The 27,941-nt window shown below is 53.5% G+C and overlaps 1 protein-coding gene across 2 annotated transcripts; it reads left to right on the plus strand.

Moving 5' to 3' along the window:
- The first annotated feature begins 1,370 nt into the window (after positions 1-1,370).
- On the plus strand, positions 1,371-27,726 carry ABCB9 (ATP binding cassette subfamily B member 9). 2 transcript variants are annotated; one of them, XM_068562884.1, is made up of 12 exons: positions 1,371-1,487; positions 7,280-7,964; positions 11,961-12,075; positions 12,658-12,788; positions 13,730-13,935; positions 16,128-16,325; positions 17,621-17,749; positions 19,694-19,882; positions 20,346-20,519; positions 22,638-22,797; positions 24,363-24,499; positions 26,977-27,726. In XM_068562884.1, the coding sequence occupies exons 2-12, from the start codon at positions 7,364-7,366 to the stop codon at positions 27,235-27,237; spliced, it is 2,301 nt and encodes a 766-aa protein (XP_068418985.1). In that variant the 5' UTR covers positions 1,371-1,487; positions 7,280-7,363; the 3' UTR covers positions 27,238-27,726. The 2 variants fall into 2 exon arrangements, with proteins under 2 accessions (XP_068418985.1, XP_068418983.1); XM_068562882.1 differs by having other exon boundaries at positions 1,371-1,475.
- The last annotated feature ends 215 nt before the right edge of the window (positions 27,727-27,941 follow it).

Raw genomic sequence — 27,941 nt, forward strand, 5'->3', positions numbered from 1 at the left:
GGTAACATTTGTGTATGGATAGATACATAGATTCTTTTCCCCCCTTGCTACAGGGTATTCTTTTGAGCGATGCTCTGTAATTATTTGGCCAGTTCCCCACGGAAGGGTATTTAGGTTATTTCCAGACTTTTGCTACTCCAGTGACTATCTGCAAACTAGTATCTTCACTCCCTCCACAAGTCTATCTATAGAAGAAATTCCTACTGGGTCAGGAAAAAAAAAATGCATTTACAATTCTGCACTTTGCCAAATTCCCCTTGAAGGACGCTGTCCCATGTCAGGAGCAGAGACTGTTTTAAATTCAGAGAGCATTTTTAGCCTCTGACCGGAGGCTGGAGAGATGGGGGTATATCTTGCCTCACCTGCCGCCCCTCTGGGCTTGACCTACTCTCCTCAGTTCTTGGTTCAGGCCACACTGATCCCTTTTCTGTTCCTCAAATGCCAGGTGAGTTCCCACCTCAGAGCCTTTGCACTGGCAGTTCCTTTCACGTAGAATGCTCTCCCCCCAGACCTCTCCATGGCTCCCTCCTTCTCGCCTTTCACCTCTCTCAGGGAGCCCTTCCCAGTTAAAGAAGCCCCATGGCACTTTCCATTGCCTCACCCAGTTTTATTTCCTTTACAGGAAATAAATCATACTTGGCACCACATGAAATTATGTATTTACTTGTTGGTTTTCTATCTCCCCCACCCCGCGAAGGTTGGGAGTTTTCCGTCTTTTTTCACACACAGCACCCAGCAGCTAGCCCCTAGCGATCACTGAGTACATACGGCTGTCTCCCTCTCCCAATCCCCACCACCCTGGCTCTGTTTTTCTCCATGAAATGTATTCCCTTCCAACAGGTATAATTTACTTATTCATTATGTGTATCGCCTGACTCCCTCACTAGAATGTCAGCTCCAGAAGGGCAAGGATCTCGTTTTGTTCCCTGTAGCATCGCAAACGCTTAGAATGGTGCACGGCACGTAGTAGGTGCCTTTCAACAAATATTGGTCGAATGAATGAAGGAATGAGGATCATAACCTCCATCCTCCAAGGTTGGCAGGTAGTCCCTCCAGAGGAAAAGGACGGTTAAAGAGCAGGCGCCCCCAGCAGGTGTGGCCGTTTCCCTCTGCTCAGAACGGGCCTGAGGTCTCCAGCGGCGGAGCACCGAGCGGAAGGGCCTGGCCCTGCGGAGGAGGGCGGGGCTCGTCGCAGGTGGGCGGTGGCTAGCTGTGGTCACGCCCCTACGAAGGCCCCGTCCACCAGGAGGCCCCGCCCCGCCCGTCAGCTGGCCTGTGTGCCCGCCCCCCTCTGCTCCGACCTTGCTGCTGCGCAGCCGGGGGCGGGAGGCCCTGAGGAGAAGCGGGAGGAGGGAGAGACGGGAGGGGTGGAGCGAGCGGGGCGCCGGGCGCTGTCTCCAATGAACCGCGCGGAACCCGCGCCCCTGAGGACCCCAGCCCGCTGCGCCCCCTCCCCACGGCTCACCTGGTGCCAGGTAAGGTGACAGGTAAGAGTGCGGGGCCCGGGACCCCCGACCCGGCTCTTTCTCAAGTCGAGGTACCAGGCCGGGCACAGGCTGGAGGGACATTTGGCTCTCCCTGCTCCGGGGATGGAGTAGGCATCTCAGTTGAAGGTGGGAGCCTTCCTGGGCCCCCGCCCTGGTACCCTAGCACCCGCAGCCGCAGGTCCCAGCCCCCCATCCCTGCAGCATCCTTTCCACGCCGCAGGGAGAATGTTGCTTTTTTTTTTTTTTTTTTTTTTTAACCATTCAGGTGCCGCCACCTCTTGGAAAATGGTGAGGGTGCCTTTTGGCGTGGATCCTGGGATGGCTGTTCTCCCCCCAGGATCGGACTGGAGCCTCTTCTGAGGGCTCCCCACACCCTACAGCGGTGCCTGCCCACAGATCCTCAGAGGCTGGCTATGTCAGAAGCCTGGGAGCAGGCCTAGACCTGCCGACCTTGGCAAACCCCTTCCCCTCAGTCCCCCCAACTGGCCAGTGGGCTGACCCTTCTCTGCATCCCCCCAGGCAGTTAGGCCTGTGGCTTCCCAAGGGCCTCTCCCTTATTTCTAGTTCTTTGTTAAAACAGGGTGCCCCCTCCCCAGACATGACGTTAATTCAGACAGCTTTAAGTTGGTCTGACAGGACTCCCCCCGCCCTGGAGTTAGGCTGGCCTCAGTTCCCCTGCTTCAGGTGGGCAGGTGCCAGGTGACAAGAGGAGAACGGCAGGAAGGCCACAGTGACTCCCCAGTTTGCCTCACCTAGAGCAGTGAGTTATCTGAAACAACTTCCCCAAGTGCCAGTGTGGGATGTGCGGGCTCAGCAAGGGTGGGAGTCAGGATGGAATAACGTGGACTCAGCTGAGTCCTGGCCCTGCATCCGGAGACCCCACAATGACACTGTCCCACAGAACCAGCCCCAGTCAGCTGGGTGATGACTGCTTTCAGGTGAAAAGTTCACCCCCAAAGTTGGGGGAGAACTGAGCTGCGTGGGCCCCCCAGGTCCTTCAGGACCCTTTCTTGGGAGCCCTGAATAGCCTGGGCCCAGAGAGTGAAGTGTGGGGTTTCACCTCTGCCTTTGCCTATTCTCTTCAGGTCATTTGACTTCCCCAAGCCTCCGTTTCCCTATCTGTGAAACGGGAATGATAACCAAGAGAACGTCCCAGAGTAGTGGTGAGGATTAACTGGGATGGGAGGTGACAGGCACTTAGCACATTGTCAAGCACTTAGTAACACCCCATAAACTATAGCTGCTGTGGTTATGATAATAATTGCTATTTGTTATCTCCTGGCTGTTCCAGACTTTCCTTTTGTGCACCTGACAGCTGGAGATGCCCCAACCACCATTTCTTCTACCGGGAAGAAAAGCCTTTGACAGGACCTGCAGTGGGGATGCGGTCCCTTGTTAATCCTGTGCCATTCCTTAGCTCTTGGGGTCAAGGCGAGTTGACCCTGTCTTCCTGGGCACATCAGGCCCTGGGCAGTGCCTGCTCTGACCTCTGGCCACCACCTTGTCCTTGTCCCTTGGGGCACACACGTCACCCATGTGCCCACGATTTGCCCTCCAGCTCCACCTGGCCAAGCCCAGTTGCGTCCTCCAGGTCAGGCAGATGGTGTGCTGGGACATGGCTCCAACCAGCCCGCTGGCCCCCATCCTCCCCTCCTCCCAGTCTTGGCTGGTGGTCTTGTCCCCTTCACTCTCCTGCTCAGTAATTTTAAAAGTAACAGAGCAGTCTGTCCCCACTGAGGGCTGTAACCTGACCCAAGTTGGATTCTGCTCCATCAGAGCCTGGAGCAGGGGGACTCAGCACTTAGGAGCCGGGGACCCTGGTTCTCTTGCTGCTCTGTCCCCAGCTCACGGGGTGACCTGAGACAAGCCCCCCTCCCTCCCTCTCTGGACCTTAGTTTCCCCATCTGTAAAACATGGTTCAAATAGTCTGTGATGCTGGAGTGCAAAATTTTCTTTTATTCCAGTGAAGAAGATAAACAGCTGGGGCTCCCAGGTGGGTGGTTGTCAAATGACATTACCCGAAGTGGAGGGTATCGGGAAGGGACTGACCCGGTGACTGGGAGTGGGGATGGGGAGAGCTGGCCAAGCCCCTGGGCTGCTCTCTGGCAGATCTGCCTCCTGTCCCACTTCTGAATCCCAGCTCCTTCCCGGCAGCTAAGGGACTCCTTGTACCCACCAAGAGGTGAGTTGCAGCCAAGGTGGCTGACGGGGCCCAGGCAGCCGGCAGTAGCTTGGCCAGGAGGCCTGGTGAGGCACCCGGCCAAGAGCATCCCTCCCTGGGCTCCGACTCACACTCACCCACTTGCTGGCTCCTCGAGGCCTCTGCATTGCAGCAGATAGGAGCCTGCGCTGGCAGCCCAGCCAGGGCTGGGGGTGGAACAAGGGCCTGGGCAGGGGGTGTCTGTTCCCCTGTCCCCACCTTCACTCCCTCCCCTGCCCTTGTTCCCAGTCAGCCCTGGCTTCCCTTGGAGAGGCAGCTGCTGACAAAGCAACTGTCTTCTCTAGGACATACTTGAGTCTTCCTAGAAGTGCTGTGGTGACAGCAGGGCCCAGGCTTGGGGACCGTCACGCCCCTGGGTCCCCTCTGCATCTCAGACCCTCCTGAGCATCGTTAAAGGTCTTGCCTACCCCTGAGATGCTGTTTTGAAGAATTATGCCTTTGGAGTTGAGAGCACAGATTTTGGAACTCGAAGGCCTTGGTTCACATCCCAGGTGTGCCACTTCCTAGCTGTGTGACCTGGGGCAGGTCACTTAACCTCTCTGTGCCTCAATTTTCTCACCAGAAAATGGGGATAATAATAGAACATACCTCATAGGATTCTTGTGAGGATGAATGCGTGTAAATCACTCAGAACAGTGCCAGGTGCACAATAACATCAGTAAGTGTCAGCTCTTGTTACTGTCGCTGCTGTCCTTGTCATTGTTGTCACTGTGTGTCATCAGTTCTGCTTCTTAGCTGAGCCCCCTCTGGTATAGACTCTATTCTCCTTCAATGAATACTCTCTGTTAGCACTTGCTATATGTATATATATATATATATATTTTTTTTTTTTTTTAATTGAAGTATAGTTGATTTACAATGTTGTGTTAGTTTCTGGTGTACAGCAAAGTGATTCAGTTATCCATATATATACATATTCTTTTTCATATTCTTTTCCATTATGCTTTATTACAGGATATTGGATATAGTTCCCTGTGCTATACAGTAGGACCTTGTTGTTTATCTGTTTTATATACAGTAGTTTGTATCTGCTAGTCCCAAACGCCTAATTTATCCCTTCCCCACCCTTTGGTGACCACAAGTCTGTTTTTTATGTCTGTGAGTCTGTTTCTGTTTCATAAATATTTGTGTCATATTTTAGATTCTACATATAAGTGATATCATATGGTATTTGTCTTTCTCTTTCTGACTCACTTCACTTAGTATGATAATCTCTAGGTCCATCCACGTTGCTGCAAAGGGCATTATTTCATTCTTTTTTATGGCTGAGTAGTATTCCATTGTGTATATGTACCACATCTTCTTTATCCATTCATCTGTCGATGGACATTTAGGTTGCTTCCGTGTCTTGGCTGCTGTGAGTAAGGACCTGCTATATCGACAAGCATTTTAGCTTAGCAGTTTAGAGCCCAGCTTTTGGAACTAGACAGCTCTGCGTTCAAATGCCGGCTCTGCTGCTCACCAGCTGTGTGATCTTTGGCAAGTTATTAGCTTCTCTGGGCCTCAGTTTCTCCATCAGCTAAATGGGGATGATAATAGTGTAAATCTCGCAAAGTTGCTGTGAGGATTAAATAAGCAGACACATACAAAGCATGTGACCCACATAAAGGGCGGGGCTGCTAGGAAGGGCTGTGCTGGGTAACTGTTTGCTTGTAGTAATTGGGCACCTGCTGTGTGTCAGGCATGTGGTACCGAGATTGTGAGTCAGGTGCTGGGACCCTTCACACACTGGCTCGAGTCCTGGCTTGGGCCTTTGTTGGCTGAGTGATATGGGCCATGTGCTTTTGCCTCTGTGTGCCTCAGTTTCCCCAGCTGTAAATGGGAATGTGGAAGCACCAGCCTCATGTGGGGTTGTGTGCAGTTTCTGACATTGGTCTGAGCACTGGAGCTGTGGGGGGAGAGGGTCTCTCAGTCTGGCCCCCGTTCCCAGTCACTACTCACAGTCACCCCTCCTGTTGCTCTGCACCTCTCCCCTCCGCTGGGGACTCCAGAGCTTTGCCCATTTTGCAGGTGGGGCAACAAAGACCCCAGGGGAGAAAGGGACGAACCCAAGTCATGAGGTGGCACTCAGGAGCACACCCGGTCTGGTCCCAGTCCTGCCCCGGACAAGCCCCACTCCCAAACTCAGGCCTCCAGGCCCACCTCCCTCCGTGTCTCTGCAGCTCCTGGCGTCTCCCAGGCCCTGGTCCAGGCCTGAAGGACCCAACGTGGGACGTACCTTAGGCAAAGCAGACATCACGCTCCAGAAAACCACAAGGGGCTAGGGCTGAGGGCGAGGGGCAACCTGGGCTGGAGGAAAAGATTCTGGAAACTTCCAGGCAGATACAAAAGTCTCTGGGTTGCTCACGGGCAGACACCCCTTCTTGGTCTAAGAGGGTTCAGGTTTATTTGGGGAGACTGAAGGCCTGATGTGGGGAGGAGGGAAGTGGACAAACGTTTATTAAGCATGCACTATATGTGGTAACAATCAGTAGCAATTATTACAGGCTCGGCACTGTGCCCAGACCTGATGTTCACATATTAAACCTCCTGCTAACATTTTACAAAAGAAGAAACAGGTTCAGAGAAATTAATGATTATAGTAGTAGTAGCGGTAGTGGTCATAAGACAATGACTCTTCATTACATCCTTTGCTGATCTCAGTTTCATCTGCAGAGCCCTGCACATCCCTGCGCCCTCACCTCTCTGACCTCATGGGGCCTCTTTGCCTTCCTCACGCCACACGTTCCTACCTCAGGCTCTGGCGTTGTCTGTTCCACCTGTCCAAAATGCTTTTCCCCCAGATCTCCACGTGGCAGACTCCCTCACCTCTTTCAGTCTTACTCAAGGGTTACCTTCACAGCGAGGTCTTCCCTGGCCCCCTATTTATTTATTTGTTTGTTTGTTTGTTTGTTTATTTTTGTCTGTGTTGGGTCTTCGTTGCTGCGCACGGGCTGTCTCTAGTTGCGGTGAGCGGGGGCTACTCTGAGCGGGGGCTACTCTTCGTTGCAGTGTGCGGGCTTCTCATTGCGGTGGCTTCTCTTGTTGCGGAGCACGGGCTCTAGGCACGCGGGCTCAGTAGTTGTGGCGCATGGGCTTAGTTGCTCCGCGGCGTGTGGGATCTTCCCGGACCAGGGCTCGAACTCATGTCCCCTGCATTGGCAGGCGGATTCTTAACCGCTGCGCCACCAGGGAAGCCCTGGTCTACTATTTAAAATTGCCCTCACCACCCCTCATGGCCCCTCGTTCCTCACACCCCAGCCCTATCTCTTAACATACTGTATCATTTAGTTAATTATGTTTATTATCTGTCTCTGACATGAGTGTCTCATCTCCACAAGAGCAGGGACCTTTGTTATTTTTGTTCACTGTTAAATCCCCAGTGCAAAGAACAGAGTCTGGCCCACAGAGGGTGCTCAGTAAATATTCCTTGAATGAGTGGAACCGTCACAATACCTCTGTGAAATCAGTATTCTTGTCACTGCCGTTTTACAGATGAGGAATCTGAGGCTCAGAGATGTCAGGTGACTTGCCCAAGGTCACACAGCCAACAAGTAGCACACCTGAACCCCTTGCCCTGTTGCCCCTACAGGTCTGGCCTCGCCCCACAGACAATGGCCTTGCCCCCATGAGCTAGAGCCTGCCCCTCGGTGCCTGCCCACCACCCGCCAGCAGGATGCAGCTGTGGAAGGCAGTGGCGGTGACCCTGGCCTTCATGAGCTTGGACGTCGGCATGACCACGGCCATCTACGTCCTCAGCCACCTGGACCGCAGCCTGCTGGAGGACATCCGGCACTTCAACATCTTTGACTCGGTGCTGGACCTCTGGGCGGCCTGCCTGTACCGCAGCTGCCTGCTGCTGGGGGCCACCATCGGCGTGGCCAAGAACAGCACCCTGGGGCCCCGGCGGCTGCGGGCCTCGTGGACGGTCATCGCCCTCGTGTGCCTCTCCGCGGGCGTCTACACCATGGTGAAACTGCTGCTCTTCTCCGAGGTACGCAAGCCGGTCCGGGACCCGTGGTTCTGGGCCCTCTTCGTGTGGACCTACATCTCACTCGCTGCGTCCTTCCTGCTCTGGTGGCTGCTGTCCACAGTGCAGCTGGACGCCAAGGCCCTCGAGCGGGGGGCGGGGGCCGAGGCCGAGGGCCTCCCTGGGGAGGACCGGCCCGCGTCCGAGCAGGCCTCCGGGGCCACGCTGCAGAAGCTGCTGTCCTACACCAAGCCCGACATCGCCTTCCTCGTGGCCGCCTCCTTCTTCCTCATCGTGGCAGCACTGGGTAAGCGAGGGCCCTCTTCTTTCCTCTCAGATTTTAACATCTTTCTTACGTGGTTCAGACATCAAATTGATACGCAGAGGTAAACATTGAGAGTTTCACTCCTAATTCTGCTCCTGGCTACCCTGGTCCCTGTGCCCGGGGCTAACTACAGAAAAAGCTTCCGGAAGCTTCCACGCGGGCAGGAAACCACTTTTATTCCTTTCTTGTATATGCTTCCAGCGTTTCCTTATGCGGCTACAAGCAAATAAGTACACGTCACTCTCCCCACCTCTTACACTCCGTTCTGTGTCTTGTTTTTCTCACTTAACAATATATCCCGGGATTTTTCCAATCAGTATCTCATTCTTTTATTTGGCTGCGTAATACTGCACTGTGTGTCTGTACCATAGATTATTTAGTCGGTCTCCCGTTGTTGGACTCCTGGGTTGTTTTGAGTCTTTTTTCTCTTGTTCATACATGTTTCGTATAAATGTGGATATATCTGTAGGATAAGTTCCTAGAAATGGCATTTATAGGTTCAAAGCATTTTTTGTAATGAAGCAGAATAGAATAGAGCCATCAGGGTATGTAGTCTGTGGTAAGATTAAGTATTGTTTTGTGAAACTTTTATTTTAGTTGTGTGCGCCGGTGTGTGTGTCCTGGTTGGTGGTGTAAATTGTATCTGTTACTGTGGATCTGGTCCAAACAGTTTGAAAGCAACACTCCAGCAACGTGGGTGGGAAGGGACATCACAGGGTGGAAACTCCACGGGTTCCGGGGGTGACAAGGCCCAGGTACCAATCCCAGTCCTGCTCCGGGCCCGGCTGTGTGACCGCGGGCAAGTGCTCAAACCTTTCCGAGCCTCACTTCCTCCTTCTGTGAAATGGGGATTGGGAGCATCCTTATCCCAAGGTGTTGTAAAGTTCGAATAAAAAGACAGAGAGGAGCAGGACACGTACAGAGCTTGGTACGGCATGATGAGTACAGGAAGGTTAGCTGCTGAGTCGTTACATGTTTAACTCGCAGGGACAGAGTCTGGGAGTAGCCACAAAGCCAGAGCGATCTCAAAGAGGACAGGCGAACCCCAGAACCCATTTCCTCGTACCATCCATCCTCCACCCTCTCAGTCCCGGCCCCTTAACCGCTGTGTGATTTTAGGCAAGTTACTTAACCTCTCTAAGTCTCATCTCGTCATCTGTAAAATGGGCATCAGCAGTTGCGGGGTTGTGAGGTTCAGTGAGTTAATCCGAGTAAGACACCTGGGACAGCTCGCGGCACATAGAAAGCTCCCAGTAAATTTTAGTGGCCGTGAGTGTTGGAATGACCCCTTTTCATTTAACCAGATAGTTGCTCCTACTCATGCTTCAAGGCCCAAATGTCTGCTCCTGAGACACCTACTCAGATTCTGCCGACCGTGGCCCTTAATTACAGCATTGGTGACATGAAAATCACGTGTCCACTCTCCTATCTCCCCTTCCAGGCTTTGAGCCCCTCGCGGACAGGGGCCAGGTCTGACTCATCCAGGGCCCCTGATACCTGGCACAGAATCAGATTCACTGAGTGAATGAATGAATGAATGAATGACCGTCCTGCCTGTGTTGGCAGATGTTGCCCCCACGGCCTCGTTTTTCCCTGCCTGCCAGGGTGCTGTTGTCAGCTGGTGTGCCCTTAGGGAATACAGATGTCCTAAAATACAGCTGAGCAGATTGCACCAGCCTGCAGGATTATGTCAAGGTTATGGGCTTCAACTTGAAATCAGGCCCCCCGACTTCATCAGTAATTTTTTTTTTTTTTTTTGTTTACTTAACGTGGCCAAGCTTCGGCTTCTCATCCTGCAATGAGGGCTTCTTTAGGTTATTGTGAAAATTAAATGAGGTGAAGCACAGTGCCTGGCAAAACTAGGTACTTCTTCATAAAAGTTAGGTACTGTGATTATTAACAATTATTTTTCAATCAGCAAGCATCCAGTAGGGTTCAGCTTTTTCTGAAACCTTATAATCTAAAAGAACAACCACCCACTGTGAAAAAAAAATGGTTAGCTTTAGTGCTGAGTATCTCCCGTTGAGATATGGATTTCATGGCAACCTAACTACAATAACCTTGGGCAAATGACTTAGCCTCTCTGCGCCTCAGTTTCCTCATCTGTAAAATGGGGAGAATGATAATAGACCACCTATGGGATTATTGGGAAGCATTTGGGACTTGAAAGAGATGAGGGAGCAGCTATCTGGGGTAACAGCGCTCCAGGCAAAGGGAACAACCCGTGCAAAGATCCTGAGGCAGGAAGGTGCCTGAATTGTTAAAGGAAAAGCGGAGAGGCCAGCGCAGCTGGAGCAGAGGGAGTCGGGGGAGAGAAGAAGATGAGGCAGCTCAGTAGCAGGGCCCAGTCGTGCAGGGTGCCGTCAGCCACTGTAAGGCCTTTGACTTTGATCCTGGATGAGATGATCTGCCTTGGGTTTCACAGGCTCCCACTGTCCGTTGAGTGGAGAACAGGCTGATGGGGATAAAGGTGGCAGCAGGGGGAACCAGGGGTTTGCTGAGATAGTCCAAAGGCTGTTGACAAACCCGGGTGGGGCAGTAGAGGCAGAAAATTCTGGAAATATTTTGAAGGTGGAGCCACAGGATTTGTTGATGGACTGGAGAGTTTCACCTGGTTCTTGGGCAGATTGGACAAAAGAGTTTGTGTACCTGCTTAGCACAGCACCCTACCCAGCAAGGGCTCCATAAATGTCCGTGGTGGTTAATATCATCACTGGTGCTTGCTGGAATCATAATGCTGCTAGAGCTCGCTGATGCCCTTTACTTCCTTGTGGGTAAACTGAGGCAGAGATTCAGCTGAGGTAGAACTTCACAGGGGTGGCTGGAGACCCCATCTGGCCGAGGACACAGGGGAGACAGAGGCCCTCTCGGCTGCCGCCTTGTGGTTCCTGCGCTGAGACCAGCAGAGGGCGCCAGAACGCCATGGAAGGCCTCACTGTCCTGGGTGAGCCAGCCCTGTAGAGCTGACCAGGGAAGGGCCTGCCCCACCTGCCCAGGGTTCATTCATTGACCTTTATTGAGTGACTCCTGTATGCCCAGCCCTGAGCCAGGCTATGGCTGCTGAAAGAGCTGCAGTGAAAACAGGGGACACAGCCTGGTCTGACCACCTTCTATTCCGTGTCCATCATTTCCATAAGATGGGAGCGGGCATTTATTCTGGGTTATTGGGAGGGAAGGCACAAGGAGCGAGCCCCCACGTTGGAAGCTAATTTGGGTTTGAGTCCTGGCCCTTCCTCTTAATTGCTATGGGACCTTCGGCGAATTACTCAGCCTCTCTGAGTCTCCCATTCCACCTCTGTGAAATGGGGTGACATCCCTGCCCAATGCCCCCCTCCCCACGTCCACCCAGGATTGTTGTGAAGATATAGCAGGACATATGGGTAAGAAATTATCTGACAAACTGTAAAGTGCCCCATCAAGAGGGGCGGGGTGGCAATTTCCAGCATTGCTCAGAACCAGAATATCAACATACTCTGAGGGTCTAGAATTTGGACTCTGAACCCTCGGCCAGAGAGAAGAAGGAAGTGAACTTTGGCGTCTGTCAGCCACCAGTTGTGTGGCTGGGCGAGCGTCAGCTCATCTTTTCAGCTCCACTTTCCTCATCTGTAAAATGGGTGATAACAGAGCCGACTTCAGAGTCCACGTGCAGAGGGGGTGAACTGTCACATGGGAGCCCCTTGACTTTGTGTGCTCGATGCCCGGTCGCCATCATTCACGAGAGCACGACCCAGTCTGTATAGATTAAGTAACTCACATTTCCCGTGTTCCTGTTCTCTAAAAAGAGAGGGCATTAAGCAGTGTGGGACCCCTTCCCTGCCCCCTGCCCCCTGCCCCGCTGAGAAGCAGGAGTTTGCCTAGAGAGGAAACCCCACGGTGGAGTCAGCACTGTGGGTGGTATGGGGGCTTCCGGAGGCTCAGGAGGAAGGACGTAGGCTCCCCTGGTTGCAGATGCCCCCTGAGCCCGCCCTGTCTCCACAGGAGAGACCTTCCTCCCCTACTACACGGGCCGGGCCATCGACGGCATCGTCATCCAGAAGAGCATGGAGCAGTTCAGCACGGCCATCATCGTCATGTGTGTGCTGGCCATCGGCAGGTAGCGACCCACGCCCTTCCCCCGCCCGCCCAGGCCTGCCGCGGGGAAGGCGGGCAGGGCCAGCTCCCGAGAGGAAAAGCGGCCAGGGAGGCCCAGGAAATGCCCCTGGGGAGCCTGTGCCTCAGCTGGTCCCCGTGGTAACCAACAACCCAACTGGCTTAGTTCTGCCCCTTTGGTTGAGCCACACCCTAGAGCAACGCCCTTCTGTCCCTACAAATGGCTTCAGCCCTCGGGGTTCCCCTTTCACCAGCACCCTCCCACCCCCCACGGTTTTCCAAGCGGGAAACAAGGGCCAGCCTTGTCTGTGCTCTTCTGGAAGGGAGAGGGGTCTGGCTGGCCGAGCTGGGTCCTTCACCCACAGTAAACGCAGTCCCCTCTGTGCCCTCACCTTGGGAGCTCCTGTTGGGATCAGGGAACCCCCGTGGTGGTGCCGGCTCCGGAGAGTGGGCTCGAGGTCGGGGTGCCACCCGGTCTCTGCCCTGCGAGGGGTCCACGCCTGCCAGCAGAGGGGGGTGGCGGGTGGTGGCGGTTGGCTGTCGGAAGGACGTCGTGCTATATATAACATCTCTTATCTGCAATTAGCTCATTTGCCGCAGGTATTCGGGGCGGCATTTTTACCCTCATATTTGCCAGACTGAACATTCGCCTTCGGAACCGTCTCTTCCGCTCGCTGGTATCTCAGGAAACGAGCTTCTTTGACGAGAATCGCACAGGTTGGTCCTCCTCGGGCCTCGGGTGACCTGGGGCTGGGCCCGGCCAGGTGGGCTTGCCTTGCATTGAGGATTTAAGTGGGTACGTCCATGGTCTCAGTCCTGATGGCTTTTCCTGCCGTCCAGTTCAGGATGGGGACACCCTGGGAGGCTGTCTTGGGCCTCTGGCCCTGCCTGAGCCCTGGGGAGCTGGTCTGCTGGCTGAGGTTTTGGTGTGAACTGCGGCCGCTGTAGGACCCTCGCTAGGCCACCCGATGTCCCTGCAGCAGCCGGGCCTCACCTCCCACTGGCTTGTGGGAAGCACAAGGGCCGGGACTACCCAGGCCTGTGGCCTGAGAGGTCCAGCTCCTATGGGAGTGAGCAGGGCGGACATGCAGGGCAGAGCAGGGAAGACATTACAGCATCCGGCCAAGATCCAGGCTCTGAGGCAGACCAGCCTGGGTGCAAGCCCTGTCACTAACTTCGCCTCTCTGAGCCTCTGTTTTCTCCTCTGTAAGATGGGAACAATAACGGTAGCTGCCCTGTGGGATTGTTGTGAAACTCTTAGCCCAGTATCCAGCAGTCAGTAAAGGGCTTTCTGCTCCTCTCCTCCACAGCCCAGATTGTTATTTCTGTGAGGGAAGAGGGGAGCGACCCCTCTGCCAGTGACAGGGAGGAGACGTGGGTTCGGCTCTGGCTCAGGCACGGACACGCTGTGTGGTGCTGAGCGAGCTTCTTCCCTTTTCTGAGCCTCAGCTGCCTCCTCTGTGCTCTGGGAGGTGTGGAGCTGAAGCACGATGCTGGTGACAAGGCCTGGGCTCAGAGCAGCCCTCAAGGGGCATCTGCTCTTCTTCCCTCCCCACCCCGCCCAGAAGGTGGGGAAGGTCTGGGCTCCCCGAGGGTCCCCTGCCGCTGCCCACAGTGACCCCATTGCCACAGCGGGAGCTGAGCTGCCTGTGTTCCAGGGGACCTCATCTCCCGCCTCACCTCGGACACCACCATGGTCAGCGACCTGGTCTCCCAGAATATCAACATCTTCCTGCGGAACACAGTCAAGGTCACGGGCGTGGTGGTCTTCATGTTCAGCCTCTCCTGGCAGCTCTCCTTGGTCACCTTCATGGGCTTCCCCATCATCATGATGGTGTCGGACGTCTACGGCAAGTACTACAAGGTAGGCCCCGCCTGGTCCCCGCTGGGGTCTGAGCGCTGGCAGCTCCTGAGTGACCCCTTAGGCAGGTTCAGGGGGCCACCAGGGGCTAGTGAAGGACTCATCGTAGGGCTGCATTTGCGTTCATTCACTGGTTCATTTCAGTCATTCAGTAAATATTTATTGAGCACCTACCGCGTCCCAGGCACTGGGATATATCAATGAAACAGACAGGGCCCCTGCCTTCAGGAGGCTTATATTCTAATAAGAGAAACAGACAATAAATAACAACAATGCTAATAATGAAAATATATAATACAGTAAAAGATCATAACTGCTAAGGAGAAAAATGAAGAGAGAGATTGGGAACATTGGGGCTGGTTGTAGTTTTAAATAGATCTTTCTGAGAAGGTGGCATTTGAGTAAAGAGGTGGACAGCTCGGGAAAGCACATTCCAAGCAGAGGGCACAGCCAGTGCAAAGGCCCTGAGATGGGAATGTGCCTGGTGCGTTTGCAGAGCCTCAGGGAGGCCGGTGAGGCCAGAGCCAGGAGTGAGAGGAGAGCAGGGAGGTGACGGGGGCCAGATGGTGTCGGCCTTTGCGGGAAGTTTGGTTTTCACCCTGAGTGCAAAGATTGCTCTCTTTCTATATGTTTGTGTCGGGGGGGAGGGCTCAGGCCCCTGGGAGCGAGGCCCTCGCCCACGATGCAGTGATGGGCAGGCAGCAGTCTCCTCAGGCCGCCCCTTGGCACTGCCTCTGTCAGAAGGGTCAGCCTGTAAGCTAGGCCCCTGCCTCACCTTCCTCCTGCTTCCTGCGATGGTGGGTGCCCCTGAGCCCTAGCGGAGCCAGGCTGGGTTCAGACACTGCAGGCGGCCCCTCCCCAGTGCTCCAGGCCTGCGGGGGCAGGGACACTCCTGAGCAGGGGCTTGGACACGTGATCAGCTCAGGGTCCCCAGTTTGGTCGGAACCCTTGGTGCCCATGACCTGAGGCCAGCCCCCAGATGGATCCGTTCCCCACAATCCAATGTGTCACCTCTGGCAGAGCCCACCACCCAGGAGGGCCCTCTCCCCAGCAGTTCTGGGTCACCGGCCTCACTGTTTTCCTCCCTGAGTAGAAAAAGTAAATATATGAGTTGGAGTTGGAGCCGTTTCCCTTCCACACCGCCCTTCCTGCCTTCCTGCCAGCCCCTGGGAGGGGGAAGGAAACCCTGGAGCTCCCTGCACCAGCCCCGCCTCTGCACACACCTCAGGCCCCACCTTTAAGTTCAACCGGGCAGGACCTCAAGGAAGCCCTGTTTAGGTCTCGTACCTGTGCCCGAATGTGTAGGATACAGCCATCGCCACAAACCACACACATCGCCCGCAGCCAGACATGACTCAAGGCACAGCCTGGCTTCTCCCAGGACGCCTGAGTATACTGCATGCTTCCGATGGCCTGGGCATGACTCGCAGGTCATGGGACGTGCCTATGCAGGAGCCTGTCTCAGCCTCCTGGGCAGCCTTCCTGGCTGGTGTGAGATTCTGAGTGTGGTTACTATTGCAAAGCCTGAATCGCGTGGCCCAGGGCGGCTTCTGGAACTCTGCGGGCAGCAGCCTGGTGGTCATGTACTTGGAACCACTTCTCAGCCATCTGTCTCCAGTTATAAGCACACGATGAGGGCAGATTTCATAGCCCGTGGTCTCCACCACCATCTAGAACTTGGCTAGGAGTTCTGGAATCTCTGTGCCAACCCTCAGGCTCTCACCTAATTTAATATATGTTGCTGGATGTAAATGGTGCCTCCTTAATGGTTAGTGTTTCTTGCGTAGTGTACAGCCTGAACAACCATCCAGGGCATCCCTGCTCTTATGCCAACACAGAATCAGGTATTGAGACTTCTTTTTCTCAGAGGATTACCAAAACTGTATGGTCACGCATAACCTCCTCTGAATACTGGAGATGACTTCATGGTCAGCCCCCCATGCCTCAGGAGCTAGAGCCTCAGGAACTCACCCTAAGAGCCCAGCTGGAGTCTGTTCTCTGAGTTCAGCAAATCAAGCTAGAAGGGAATGGGGGAGGAGGGGAGCTGGGTCTTATCCCCCTGTCCCTGGAACTCCCTGCATAGAACTGGCACCAACTAAAGACAGAAAACCCCAGAGAGGCCTGGGGGCTCAGGCAGAGGGTGAGACTGTCTGTTTTGGGGTCTCTTCCTTCTTGTCACCCCCTCCCACCCATAGAGGCTCTCCAAAGAGGTCCAGAATGCCCTGGCCAGAGCCAGCAGCACGGCCGAGGAGACCATCAGCGCCATGAAGACAGTCCGGAGCTTTGCCAACGAGGAGGAGGAGGCGGAGGTGTACTCACGGAAGCTGCAGCAGGTGTACAAGCTGAACAGGAAGGAGGCTGCAGCCTACATGTACTACGTCTGGGGCAGCGGGGTACGTGCCCCGGCCCGGACAGGTCTGACACAAAGATGGGGGACCCCTAGATCAGGGCATTAGCCCAGGTCCAGGCATGCTGATGTGACACTTGACTTTGTCCCAACTTTCTGCTTATCCTCAGAGAATCTTTCTGGAAAGGAATTCAGCCTCTCGGTGCATGTCCTCAAACAGGGCACCTCCTCTCTCCCTCTCGCCTGGGCATGGGGTGGCAGGGTAGGAGCTTTCTTTTCCCAGCTAGGGAAGCGTCCCTGCCAAGGTGGGGAGTCACCCCAAGGCCAGCTGGGACCCATCCTCAGCCACTTCCCTGCAGGTCCTATGTCACAACCACACACATGCCCCCATTAGAGTGTCCAGCTCACTCCCTGGGGGTGAGTTATAGCCCCACCTGGAGAAGGAGCACTTGGGTCCTGTCACTGTGTGCTGGCCACATCTGAGGGTGGGCTGTTGGGGAACAGCTGGGGTAGGAATGAGGAGGGTTTGGAGTTTAGGGGGAGGAAGGAGAAGGTGGTCTACAGGGAAAGCAGGGAATAAGGACCTTCTGGGTTCCCCCAGGGTGGGCCAGCCCTCAAAAGTGCCCAGCCAGGGAGAAGAAGGGCCTGAAATCCAGCTCAGCTAGCCAAGCCTCTTGGCAATCTGCCCACTATCAGGGGCGCCTCTTGCCGCTTGTGCAAAGGCACTGTGGTCCAGCCATTGATCTAGTTCTGACCCAGCATCGCTGGCTTGGGATGGGGAGGGGAAAATACGGACCCAGTGGGTTGTCATGGGTACGCAGGTCCCACTCCTCTCGCAGACCACTCCCCCAGGCACCAGAGGGGGCTGGAGGCAAGTACACCCTGGACATAGCCCCTCCTTCATGGAAACACAGAACTCATCTGCTTTGCCTGGCTTGCTGTGTGACCTTAGCCAGTGGACTCAGCCTCTCTGAACCATGCTCTTTCCAATAAGGAGAAGACTAATAGCTCCAGTTTGGCCTCGCTGAGGTGCTTGGGGGCTGTGTATGTGTGCCAGGGCCTTACAAAGAAAGCCTTGTTCCCAGCCAGGCTCATGGCCTGTTCCAGCTGGGGGCCTTTGCAGGGAAAAACTCCATGGTGGGGGCAGGGAGGGCATGAGTGACAGAAGGGCCCCAGCTTGTGGGAGGCCATCCCTGCTGCAGGCTGGAGTTTCAGTCTGGCTGTGAGTGAGGAGCTCACAGCTGCTCTCACCTCCCCTGCGGGGCAGGGAACAGAGGGGCTGGGGGGAAGGTCTGAGCCAGGGCCCCCACGACTCAGACCCCCTTTCCCTCTTCCCTCCAGCTCACGCTGCTGGTGGTCCAGGTCAGTATCCTCTACTACGGGGGCCACCTCGTCATCTCAGGGCAGATGACCAGCGGCAATCTCATCTCCTTCATTATCTACGAGTTTGTCCTGGGAGACTGTATGGAGGTGAGGGGCTGGCTGGGGGAGGGGGGCCCTGGGGAGAAGGGAGATGGAGGGGAGAGGGATCTAAATGGGGGTGCTCCAGGGTTTACGGGAGGTGGTATTTCTTTCTAAAGAACATGACAATACCAATAATACTAGTAAAGAGAGTAATACATACAAGTGACAGCAACTCCATTTAAGGAGCAAAGTGGCAACGACAGCAATTATTTCAGAAGATTCTCCTGATCACGCTGTGCGTGGTCTCAGTACTACTCCAGTCCCCATTTCCCAGAAAAAGAAGCTGAAGCTCAGAGTGGTTAAACGACTTGCCCACCACGTTTGTAGGGGAACTGAGTTCAGAGCCAGATGGTCTGACTTTATTTTAACCCACTTTAAACAGTAGCTCCATGGAAAAAGAACAGAGTGGGTTTTTTTTTTTTAATAGATTATGTCTTAATTTGGCTCCCCCCACCGGCAGGTCCTGAGACTAGGGAGCTGGGGTGCTTGTGCCGAAGCTGCCATCAGTCACTGCTGGAGGATGCTTGGGGTGCTTCTCTGGTCTGCCTCCCTCCCCCCACAAAGCCCTCCGGCGTTAAGGTTGAGCCTCTGTGTCCTGCAATGATAAAGCTCAAAGATGCGGCAGGGGAGGGGCGGGTTAGCGGCTGCTGCAGATGGCACTTTGCATTAGCTACAGTCATCCATGCAGTGTCATTTGAATCAGCGTCTCGGAATCCATGCTTCAGAAATACCCACACTAGTGGGCAAAGACACGTGTCCCGGGATGTTCAGTGCGGCATTGTTTATAATGGTGAAAAGTTAAATCCCTGTCAACCAGCGACTGGGTGAATACAGTACATCTGTATTCTAGAAACAGTCCATCTGTGCTATGAAAGCTAGGCAGCAGCCACAGAAATGAGGTAGAGCTGTGTGCACTGGCATGGAAAGAACCCTAAGACATGCTGTTAGTGAAAGAGCTGATCCCCGAGTCGTAAGGATGGTCTGATCCCATTTGTGGGTTTTTTTTTTTCATCTCAGAATGATTTAATTACATATGTCCATGTGTTTGTAAAAGCACAGAGAAAGGACTCGAAAGACACAGTACTCGGATAACCGGGGTCACCTCTGGGATGAAGCAAGAAGGACAACTTATACACAGCACTTGTATCTCAATAGGAATAATTATATCCAGATATTATGATAATAGCCATAGCTGTGGTGTGTTGGGGGTTTACTATGTGCTGAGCACTGTCTTCGCGGAACCATGACAATGGTACTAATATCACCCCCATTTCATCAACCAGAACCCGCAGTCACAGCTCATAAGGGCCTGAACTCGGGAGCCAGACATGCCTGGGTTCGAATCCTGGCTCTGCCACTTCCTGGCTGTGTGACCTGGGGGAAGTTACTTGAGCTCTCTGTGCCTCAGTTTCTGTATCACCAGAAAGGAGATAATGATAGAACCTACCTCGTAACATATATAAGTACTCAGTGAAATGAGTCATTATTCACACTTATACTTGTGTATATTTTTACCCAAGGAGATGTATAGTATAAATTAAGGGCCATTTTTAAAATTGAAATTTAAAAATTCTGTGACAGCTGAAAGAGGAGGGTCCGATTCCTGTTCTGCCACATTCTGCCTAGTTCATTTAACTTCTCTGTGCTTCCGTTTCCTCCTCTGGCGGGTGATAACACCTACTCTGCTGGACGGTGGTGAGCTTTAGCTGTAACACACAAGGCACCAGTGTTTTTATTGCTGTCCTCATTTTTTCATTGTCGTCATGATCTGCTGTACTAGCAGGTGGGGCTCCAGCAGCCTCCTGTGGGCACCCCGCCCCCAGAACTGCTGCTGTGTTCTTGCTCTCTCCTCACCCCCTTCAGCTCTCTGGCACTGTGGCGGGGGTGGGGGGGTGTGTCCCAGGATTGGGGTGTCGCTGGGTCAGGAACGTGTGTCTACTCCCCCCGCAGTCCGTGGGCTCAGTCTACAGCGGCCTGATGCAAGGAGTGGGGGCCGCGGAGAAGGTGTTCGAGTTCATTGACCGGCAGCCAACCATGGTGCATGATGGGAACTTGGCCCCCGACCACCTGGAGGGCCGGGTGGACTTTGAGAACGTGACCTTCACCTACCGCACTCGGCCCCACACCCAAGTCTTGCAGGTGAGAGAGGGCCCAAGCCCCCACCCCCACCCCCGCCAAGTCATCCTTTCCCTCATCCCATCTCTCACACACCTCCTACAGGCCAGGCCATGGCAGTGCAGCCAGGAACATGAAAGGCCAGGAACACTGAAGACAGATCATTAACAAGAGGATTCCTGGAGAAGTGCTAGGAAGGCAATAAGTCAGGGGTAGTCTGTAGAGATGGTATTAGCAGTCAAGGAGGGCTTCTCGGAGGAGGTGACATTTGCTATGAGACCTAAACAAGGAGCAGGAGCCAGCCAATGGCTCTCTGCAGAAAGAACATTCCAGGCAAAGGAGACAAGTATAAAAGTGCTGCCAAATCCTAGAAAGGAGAGCATTCTGGGGGCTGGCGGTGGGGCAGGCTGGGAAGGGTGCCCGCCTGCGTCTGAGACCAGAGCATATGAGCCAGGGGCCCCACACCGTGTCTGCGTCTTCCTTGCAGAATGTCTCCTTCAGCCTGTCCCCAGGAAAGGTGACAGCGCTCGTGGGGCCGTCGGGCAGTGGGAAGAGCTCCTGCGTCAACATCCTGGAGAACTTCTACCCCCTGGAAGGGGGTCGCGTGCTGCTGGATGGGAAACCCATCAGCGCCTATGACCACAAGTACTTGCACCGAGTGGTACGTGCATGGGCCTTTGCTGCCCTCCTCCGCCCTTTCCTTGTCTGACCTTCTCTCCCACGAGCACGTACACAGGTGCAGGGAAGAGGGCTCAAGACACACGTACATTTCAAAGAATTATCACCAGTTCAAGAAGTGGAACATTCCAGCACTCTCCCCCCAAGAAGCAGCGTCTTGCCTGATGCTCACGATCGTCATTTCCGTGCTTTTCTTTTGTTCCCATCTCTGTGCCTCCCCGAACAGCGCAGCTGTGTTTTGCTAGTTTTGAACTCCGTCTGGCTGGAACCATAACGTGTGTATTCTTTGTGTCTTGTTCCTTCCACTCAGTGTTATTTGTGAGTTTTCCAGGTTGAGGCTGTGTTTGTAGTTCATTCATTTTCATTTCTGGAAGATAATCCACTGTGTAAACATGGCACAGTCCGTTTATACATTCTGTTCTTGATGGATATTTCGGTTGTTTCCTGTTTTTTTACTATTACCAGCAATACCGATATGGACAGTTTAGTCCATATCATGGTACCCATGGGTGGGTAGGTTCGCCCAGAGCCTCAGCTTTAGTAGTTACTGCCATTAAGGTGGTTTACTTTTTTTTTTTTTTTTTACACATTACATTCCCACTAGCAGTGGATGAGAGTTCAGGTTGTTCTGAATTTAAGTTATCTCCAGTATCTAAAGGAGGCTATTCATGACCTTACAGTTTTGGGTAATACTCTCAGAAAAGTAGACTCGACACCTGATCCTGTGCTGGCATAAGAGCAGGGATGCCCTGGACGGTCGTTCAGGCTGCACACTATACAAGAAACACCAACTATTAAGCAGACACTATTTACATCGTCTACATACATTAAGATATATGAGAGCCTGAGAGTTGGCACAGAGATCCCAGAACTTCTGGCCAGTTGTAGATGCTGGTGGAGGCCACAGATTGTGAAATCTTCCCACCTATCTGTATATAACCAGAGACAGATGGTGGAGAAGTGATCCCAGGTTTGCCCCCACCAGGCTGCTGCCCACCAGAGTTCTGGAAGTGGCTCCTAGAAAGAGCTGTTCAGGCTTTGCAATAGTTAACATACTCAGACACTTAATCTTCTCAGACTCTTAATATTGCCAGTCCTGAATCTGTACCAGTTGGTATTTAGAGGTAGTTCAGTGTAGAGGTCTTTTGCATTTTCCTGGTGACTAAAGATGTTAAGTCCCTTTTCATATGTTTATTGGTTATTTGGATTTCCTCTTTTGTGAATACCTTCTCTATAAATTTAAATTTTTAATTTTCATAAACCCAAAGCAGTAAAACTCAACAACCTAACCATATTCCCATATATTCAGAGAATTTTATAACAAAGATGTGAGGTGACTCTACCTCACCTTTTGAATTCCACTCCGTGTCGGGAACCAGCATTGGCAGTTTAGCCAATATCCTTTCCAACGCGGTTCCTACCTTTATATAAACATATCTCTATATAAAGGCACATATGCTTTTTTTAAACAAAAATAGAAATGTGATATATATATTACAGTTTGATTTTATGGGTGCACTGTAATCATTTAACCAATCCTCTATTTATGGAGAATTAGATTGTTTTGTTTTCCTTTTTCCTTTTTTGCTATTTACAGTGTTGCAATGATATCCTCCAACTACATACAAATTCCTAAAACTGAGACCATGAGACAATAGCTCCTTTCTGTCGTTCTGTTACGGGGAGGGGGCACCAGCCAGGGAGGTCCCTGTGGCCTGGGTCTGCTGCGCCCTCTTGCCTCCCGCCAGGGACAGGCTGACTTACAGAGTTACACTCTACACTCTTTCTCTCTCTTTTCTTCCAGGTCAGGGGCAGCCGGTAAGCTCCGTCTTGGAGGTCAGGGAGCTTGACTGGGCCCAGAGCGGCAAGCTTAGCGGGGCCCCAGTTTGCTGGTCAGGGACGCTGAGGGCTTGTGCAGAAAGTGGACTCCACTGTTCGGAAAGAAGAGAGGCAGCTGAATGCAGCTGTCGGCCGCGGGCCCTGATCAGATTTCAGACCTAAGGCTCCCGGCGTCACTCAGGCCCAGGGCTCGCGAGGTTCCTGGTGACAGCTGGACAGACGTGTTCCAGGCCTCTCACAGCCCATCCTTCCTCCTCCGCAGATCTCCCTGGTGAGCCAGGAGCCAGTGCTGTTCGCGCGCTCCATCACAGACAACATCTCCTACGGCCTGCCCACCGTGCCCTTCGAGGTGGTGGTGGAGGCTGCACAGAAAGCAAATGCCCACGGCTTCATCATGGAACTCCAGGACGGCTACAATACAGGTACAGAGCCCAGAGCGTCGCCTCCGCCGTGCCTGGAGGTCCGCCCTCAGGGATGCACCCCTGAGTTACGCACTGCCCTCTGCCAGCTGAAACTCACGTAACATAAACTTAACCACTGTATTTTAAGTGAACGATTCAGCGGCATTTAGTACATTCACAATGCTTTACAACTACCACCTCTGTTTAGTTCCAAAACATTATTTTTTTAAAAAAAGACACTTTCTTCTTTTATTTTTTTAAAATTTATTTATTTATTTAATTTTTAATTTTTTGGCCGCGTTGGGTCTTCGTTGCTGCGCACAGGCTTTCTCTAGTCGTGGTGAGCGGGGGCTTCTCATTGCAGTGGCTTCTCTTGTTGCAGAGCATGGGCTCTAGAGCGCAGGCTCAGTAGTTGTGGTGCCCGGGCTTAGTTGCTCCACGGCATGTGGGATCTTCCCGGACCAGGGCTCGAACCCATGTCCCCTGCATTGGCAGGCGGATTCTTAACCACTGTGCCACCAGGGAAGTCCCCGAAATGTTATTATTTAAAAATAATATATGTATTATATTCATTAATTATAGTGACTTAATTTTATATTAGTAAATATTTTAATTTAATAAGTTGAACAATATATTAACTTATAGATTTTATTTAACATATTTAAAAATTTTAACTCTCGCAATGGGACTATTCATACAATTCAAAACTAAAAAAGTAGACGTAACGATATCCAATGCAAAGTTTTATTTCACCCCGGTCTTCACCGCCAGGTCCCCCCTGCCCCCACCAAAACATCTTTCATTATTTTCTTACATGTCCTTTGGAGTTTCTTTATGCAAATATGAATATGTATTTTTATTCCCTCCCGCCCTTTTACAGAAAAAAACCCAGCACCTTCTATTCTGCCCCCCGGCTTTTTTAAGTGACCTTTCCATATTCATACCTAGAAAGCTGCTCTTTTTTTAACTACTGCATAGTATTCTGTTGTGTGGCTTTATAATAATTTACTCAAGAAGAACTGATTTCCTGTTTCCTATTGATGGACATTTGGTTGTGTTTTTTTTTTTGTTTTTTGTTTTTTTGCAATAACAGTGCTGTGAGTCACTGCATGAGAAGGTGAATCTGTAGGAAATACTCACAGAGGTGGGTTTGCTGGTCCAAGGGCTGTGCCTCTGTAATTGTGCGCTGTAGACTTGTACAGCACAGCCGGATAGACACCGCGGCGTGTGCACGGCAGCACAGGGCCCGCACCAGCAGTACCTCAGGGAGAGGAGGGAGTGCCCTTTCCCCTCAGCCGCAGCAGCACAGTGTGCTGTCAAACGTTTGGATTTTTGCCAGATTAATAGGTAAAAGTTGGTATCTTGGTACCAGTTGCACGTAGTTGTAATTTGCACGCCTCTTATGAACAGGGAGGAAGAGCATCCTTTCATGAGGTTTCCAGCCTGTGGCCCTTTTAGCCCCACCTTTTCCCGGGGAGCAGAGCTCCTGTGGCAGCAGGGAAGGGCGGAGGCGGGGGTTGCTCGCTGCTCCCCAGGGCCCCCGGCCTCACCTCCCGCTCACTTGCCCCTGTGTCTCTGCCACGCAGAGACGGGGGAGAAGGGTGCCCAGCTGTCGGGCGGCCAGAAGCAGCGGGTGGCCATGGCCCGGGCTCTGGTGCGGAACCCACCCGTTCTCATCCTGGACGAAGCCACCAGCGCCCTGGACGCAGAGAGCGAGTACCTGGTGAGTTGCGGGGTAACGGGTGATGCTGGAGCTAGAGCAGCTCCAGGTGGCCAGAGTCTTCCCTCCACCCCGCAGACGGCTGCAGGGACTCTCCCGGGCCATCAGCTTCCCGGACTAGGGTGTTCCAGAGCTGAGGGCAGGGAGCGGGGACAGAGGAGGCCCAGGGCGTGGTCACCCTGGCCCAGCCTCTGGCTCTAGGTGTTGAAATTATATGGAATTGGGTTAGGGGTCAGGAGGTGTGGGACGTGGATAGGAGCCCCACCCTGCAGCTCATGGCTTGAGCGTGTCTCTTACCCGCTGAGTCTCATTTCATTGGTAAAGAAAGAAGGGCCCCATAGTGTATTTGAAGAGGACCAGCTACCTCAGTCCCTCCATGGGTCAATTCATTTATTACACAGGTATTTAATGTGCGCCTCCCGGGCACCAGGCGCTGTTCTAGGCACCGGGGTTACATTGGCCCCTGCCCCCAAGGTGTTTCCAGTCCAGAGGGGGGAGACAGATAACAAGGAGATAAGCGTGAGTTCACCCTGGGGCCTGTGCTATGTAGAAAATGAAACAGTCATGTGGGGACTTCCCTGGCGGCCCAACAGTTAAGACTCCGCGCTTCCAGGGCAGGGGATGCGGGTTCGATCCCTGGTTGGGGAACTAAGATCCCAGATGCCGCACGGTGTGGCCAAAAAAAAAAACAAAAGAAGAAGAAGAAATAGTCATGTGATAGAGAGATTGAGGGAAGGGTCACTATTGTCAAAGAGAAACACTGCTGGACGTTAGATTAAAGCTGGGAAAACAGATTTTATTAGTAGCTACTGTCAGTAGGGAAAAGAGCTGAGCCCCATTCCTGTGCAGGGGTGACAGTGGTGACGGCGCCTTTCACAGGGAGATTGAGGGTGTAGGGAGGGCGCAAGAGTGGGGGACCAGGAGAAACTCACAAAGGGCTGGGCAGTGCAAGTGTGATCAGTCCCCATGGCTGCTGGCCAGCAGCGGTTGTCCGCTATGGAGACTGGGAGACGGGGGCCCTAACCTTCCCATGATTACAATGAGAGGGCATTCAGGTCCTAGAGAAAAACATTCCTGAGTTTTAGGAGATCTGCATATATATCTCCAGGGGACAGGGGAAGGTTTTACAATTATAAGCCCTTTTTGGTAAATGCTCTAAGAAAGGGAGCTCTGGGGCCCACCGTCAGGTGATGTCTAGAACAGTCAATTCTCCTGGCAGCACTGGGCATTTAGGGGCTGGGGTCATCCTAGCAACAAGGCCTTGAGCTGCAGAAGCCCCCTGGAGTGCGGCCGTCTTAGTGCAGAGTTTGGATGGGGTCACACGTGCCAAGAATCCTGCAGTTCATGCCAACAGAACCAGGGTCATCAGGTCCCACTCGAGCTGAGACCAGAAAGGAAAGGAGACAGCCAGAGGGGGGCTGGGTACGAGAGTCCCAGGGAGAGGGGGCAGTGGGGGCAAAGTCCCAGAGCAGGTCCACAGCCAAGCCCCAAGGTCAGCGTGGCTGGCGGTGGGGTGAGGCAAGGACAGAGTCATAGGGGGACACAAGCTCCTCAGGCCCTGGAAAGGAGTTTGGATTGTTTTCCATTAATAGATTTTTATTTTATTTTTTTAGAGCAGGTTTAGGTTTAAAGAAAATTAAGCAGAAAGTACAGAGAGTTCCCGTATATCCCCCTCCCCGCAGCACGAAAAGTGTCGCCTGTTATTAACATCTTGCATTAGCGGTACATTGGTTCCAGTTGACAAGCTGGCATTACTGCATTATTTCTATTAACTCAAGGCCACAGTTCATATTAGGGGTCACTGTTTGTGTCGCGCGTTCTATGGGTTTTAACAAATGCAGAATGTCACGTTATGCAGAATAGTTTCACGGCCCTGAAATTCCCCCAGGAGTTTGGATTTTATCCTAAATGGGACAAGAAGCTCTTGGAGGGCTTGGAGCATGAGTTCAACAAGAACTGATTAAAAATGTTAAATCCACGTGGGCAATGGATGGGAGCAGGGCAGGAAAGTTGCAGGCATCCAGGCAAGAAGGAATGGTGGCAGAGGTGGAAAGATGGCACAGAGACACACGAGGGAGATGGAGCTACAGGACTTGCTGATGGGTCGGATTCGGGTGATAAGGGAAGGATGAGGAACCAGGTGATGCCGGGTTTTGTCGGCGTGAGCTTCGGGGCTGATGGTGAGACCGTTAACCAAGGCCAAGGTTAGAGGAAGGAACAGGAAGACCAGAGACGGCCGTGTCAGGGGCCCCTCTGTCATTCGCCGAGCACTGCCCTGTGTCGGGGCTCTGAGCTGCATCCCCCGCGGACGAAAACCAGGGAGCAGGTCCTGTGCCAGCCCTCGCTTTACAAGCGAGGAAGCCTCAGGGAGGCTGAGCGTCCGTAGGACGCGGCGGGTCTGGGATCCCCGCCAGGACCGGGCGGGGCAGCGGGTGGCGGCGGAGATGCCCGCGTGAGCCGGCGCCCTCCTGTCTCCACAGATCCAGCAGGCCATCCACGGCAACCTGCAGAAGCACACGGTGCTCATCATCGCGCACCGGCTGAGCACGGTGGAGCGGGCCCACCTCATCGTGGTGCTGGACAAGGGCCGCGTGGTGCAGCAGGGCACACACCAGCAGCTGCTGGCCCAGGGCGGCCTCTACGCCAGGCTGGTGCAGCGGCAGATGCTGGGGCTCGAGCCCGTCTCGGACTGCACGGCCGGCCACAGGGAGCCGCCGGGCAACGGCAGTCACAAGGCCTGACCGTGGGCCCTGCCTCTCCCAGTGGGGCAGAGGCTCCAGTGCCCACCTGGCAGATGTGCCCACGGGGGCCCCCCGGCCGCCCCCGCTGCCCTCCGAGCCCAGGTCCACGGCACTGGAGGGCCAGCTGCCCTGTCCCACGTGTCCCCGCTTCCTGCGTCTTGCCCCCGGTTCCCACCCTGTTCCCCGGGCCACCACCAGCCCCCTGCTGCCATGAGCCACCCCCTCCAGTCTGGGCAGTGGAGATACCACTGGTCTCTCCAGCTGGTCTCCCAAGGTTTCTAAGCGAAGGTAGAGCTACCTTTTTAAACCAAGATCTTAACCAGGTTTTTTACTGCTTGGTTCTGATGGGCCCCAATCTCCTAGATTTCAAAAACGTTTTTCTAATTGGGAGCAATGATGGGCAAGTTCACTGAGATGTTCTAGAGACTTCTGAGCCGGGAGTGAATGACCCTTCCTAAGAGCCTGGGGGATGTCAGGGAGAACTAGGCCTCTACCCTTTGCCCCTGGAGAGAAGGGGCTTCCCTGTCCCGGGGTGCGGTGGGGGGGGACACGGGGAGGGGACTTCCTGTCTCTCCCTCTTCCCAGCTTTGTGAGTCAGGCCAAGGGTGGGTGGGGAGTGGAAGGCGCCTGCCTGCCCTCACCCCTTCCGCCCTCCCAAATCTAAGCCAGTCTCACTGTGAACCACTACGGACCTTAAGTGGGGG

This window comes from Eschrichtius robustus, chromosome 14, assembly GCF_028021215.1.
Source record: "Eschrichtius robustus isolate mEscRob2 chromosome 14, mEscRob2.pri, whole genome shotgun sequence".
NCBI lineage: Eukaryota > Metazoa > Chordata > Mammalia > Artiodactyla > Eschrichtiidae > Eschrichtius > Eschrichtius robustus.

Excerpts from the sequence above, each read along its gene's own strand:
- ABCB9 (XM_068562884.1), top strand. The coding sequence starts at position 7,364 with ATGCAGCTGTGGAAGGCAGTGGCGGTGACCCTGGCCTTCATGAGCTTG. Across the intron at positions 12,076-12,657 it reads TGTGTGCTGGCCATCGGCAG|CTCATTTGCCGCAGGTATTC; the intron begins GTAGCGACCCAC and ends ATCTGCAATTAG. Across the intron at positions 17,750-19,693 it reads TCCTGGGAGACTGTATGGAG|TCCGTGGGCTCAGTCTACAG; the intron begins GTGAGGGGCTGG and ends CTCCCCCCGCAG.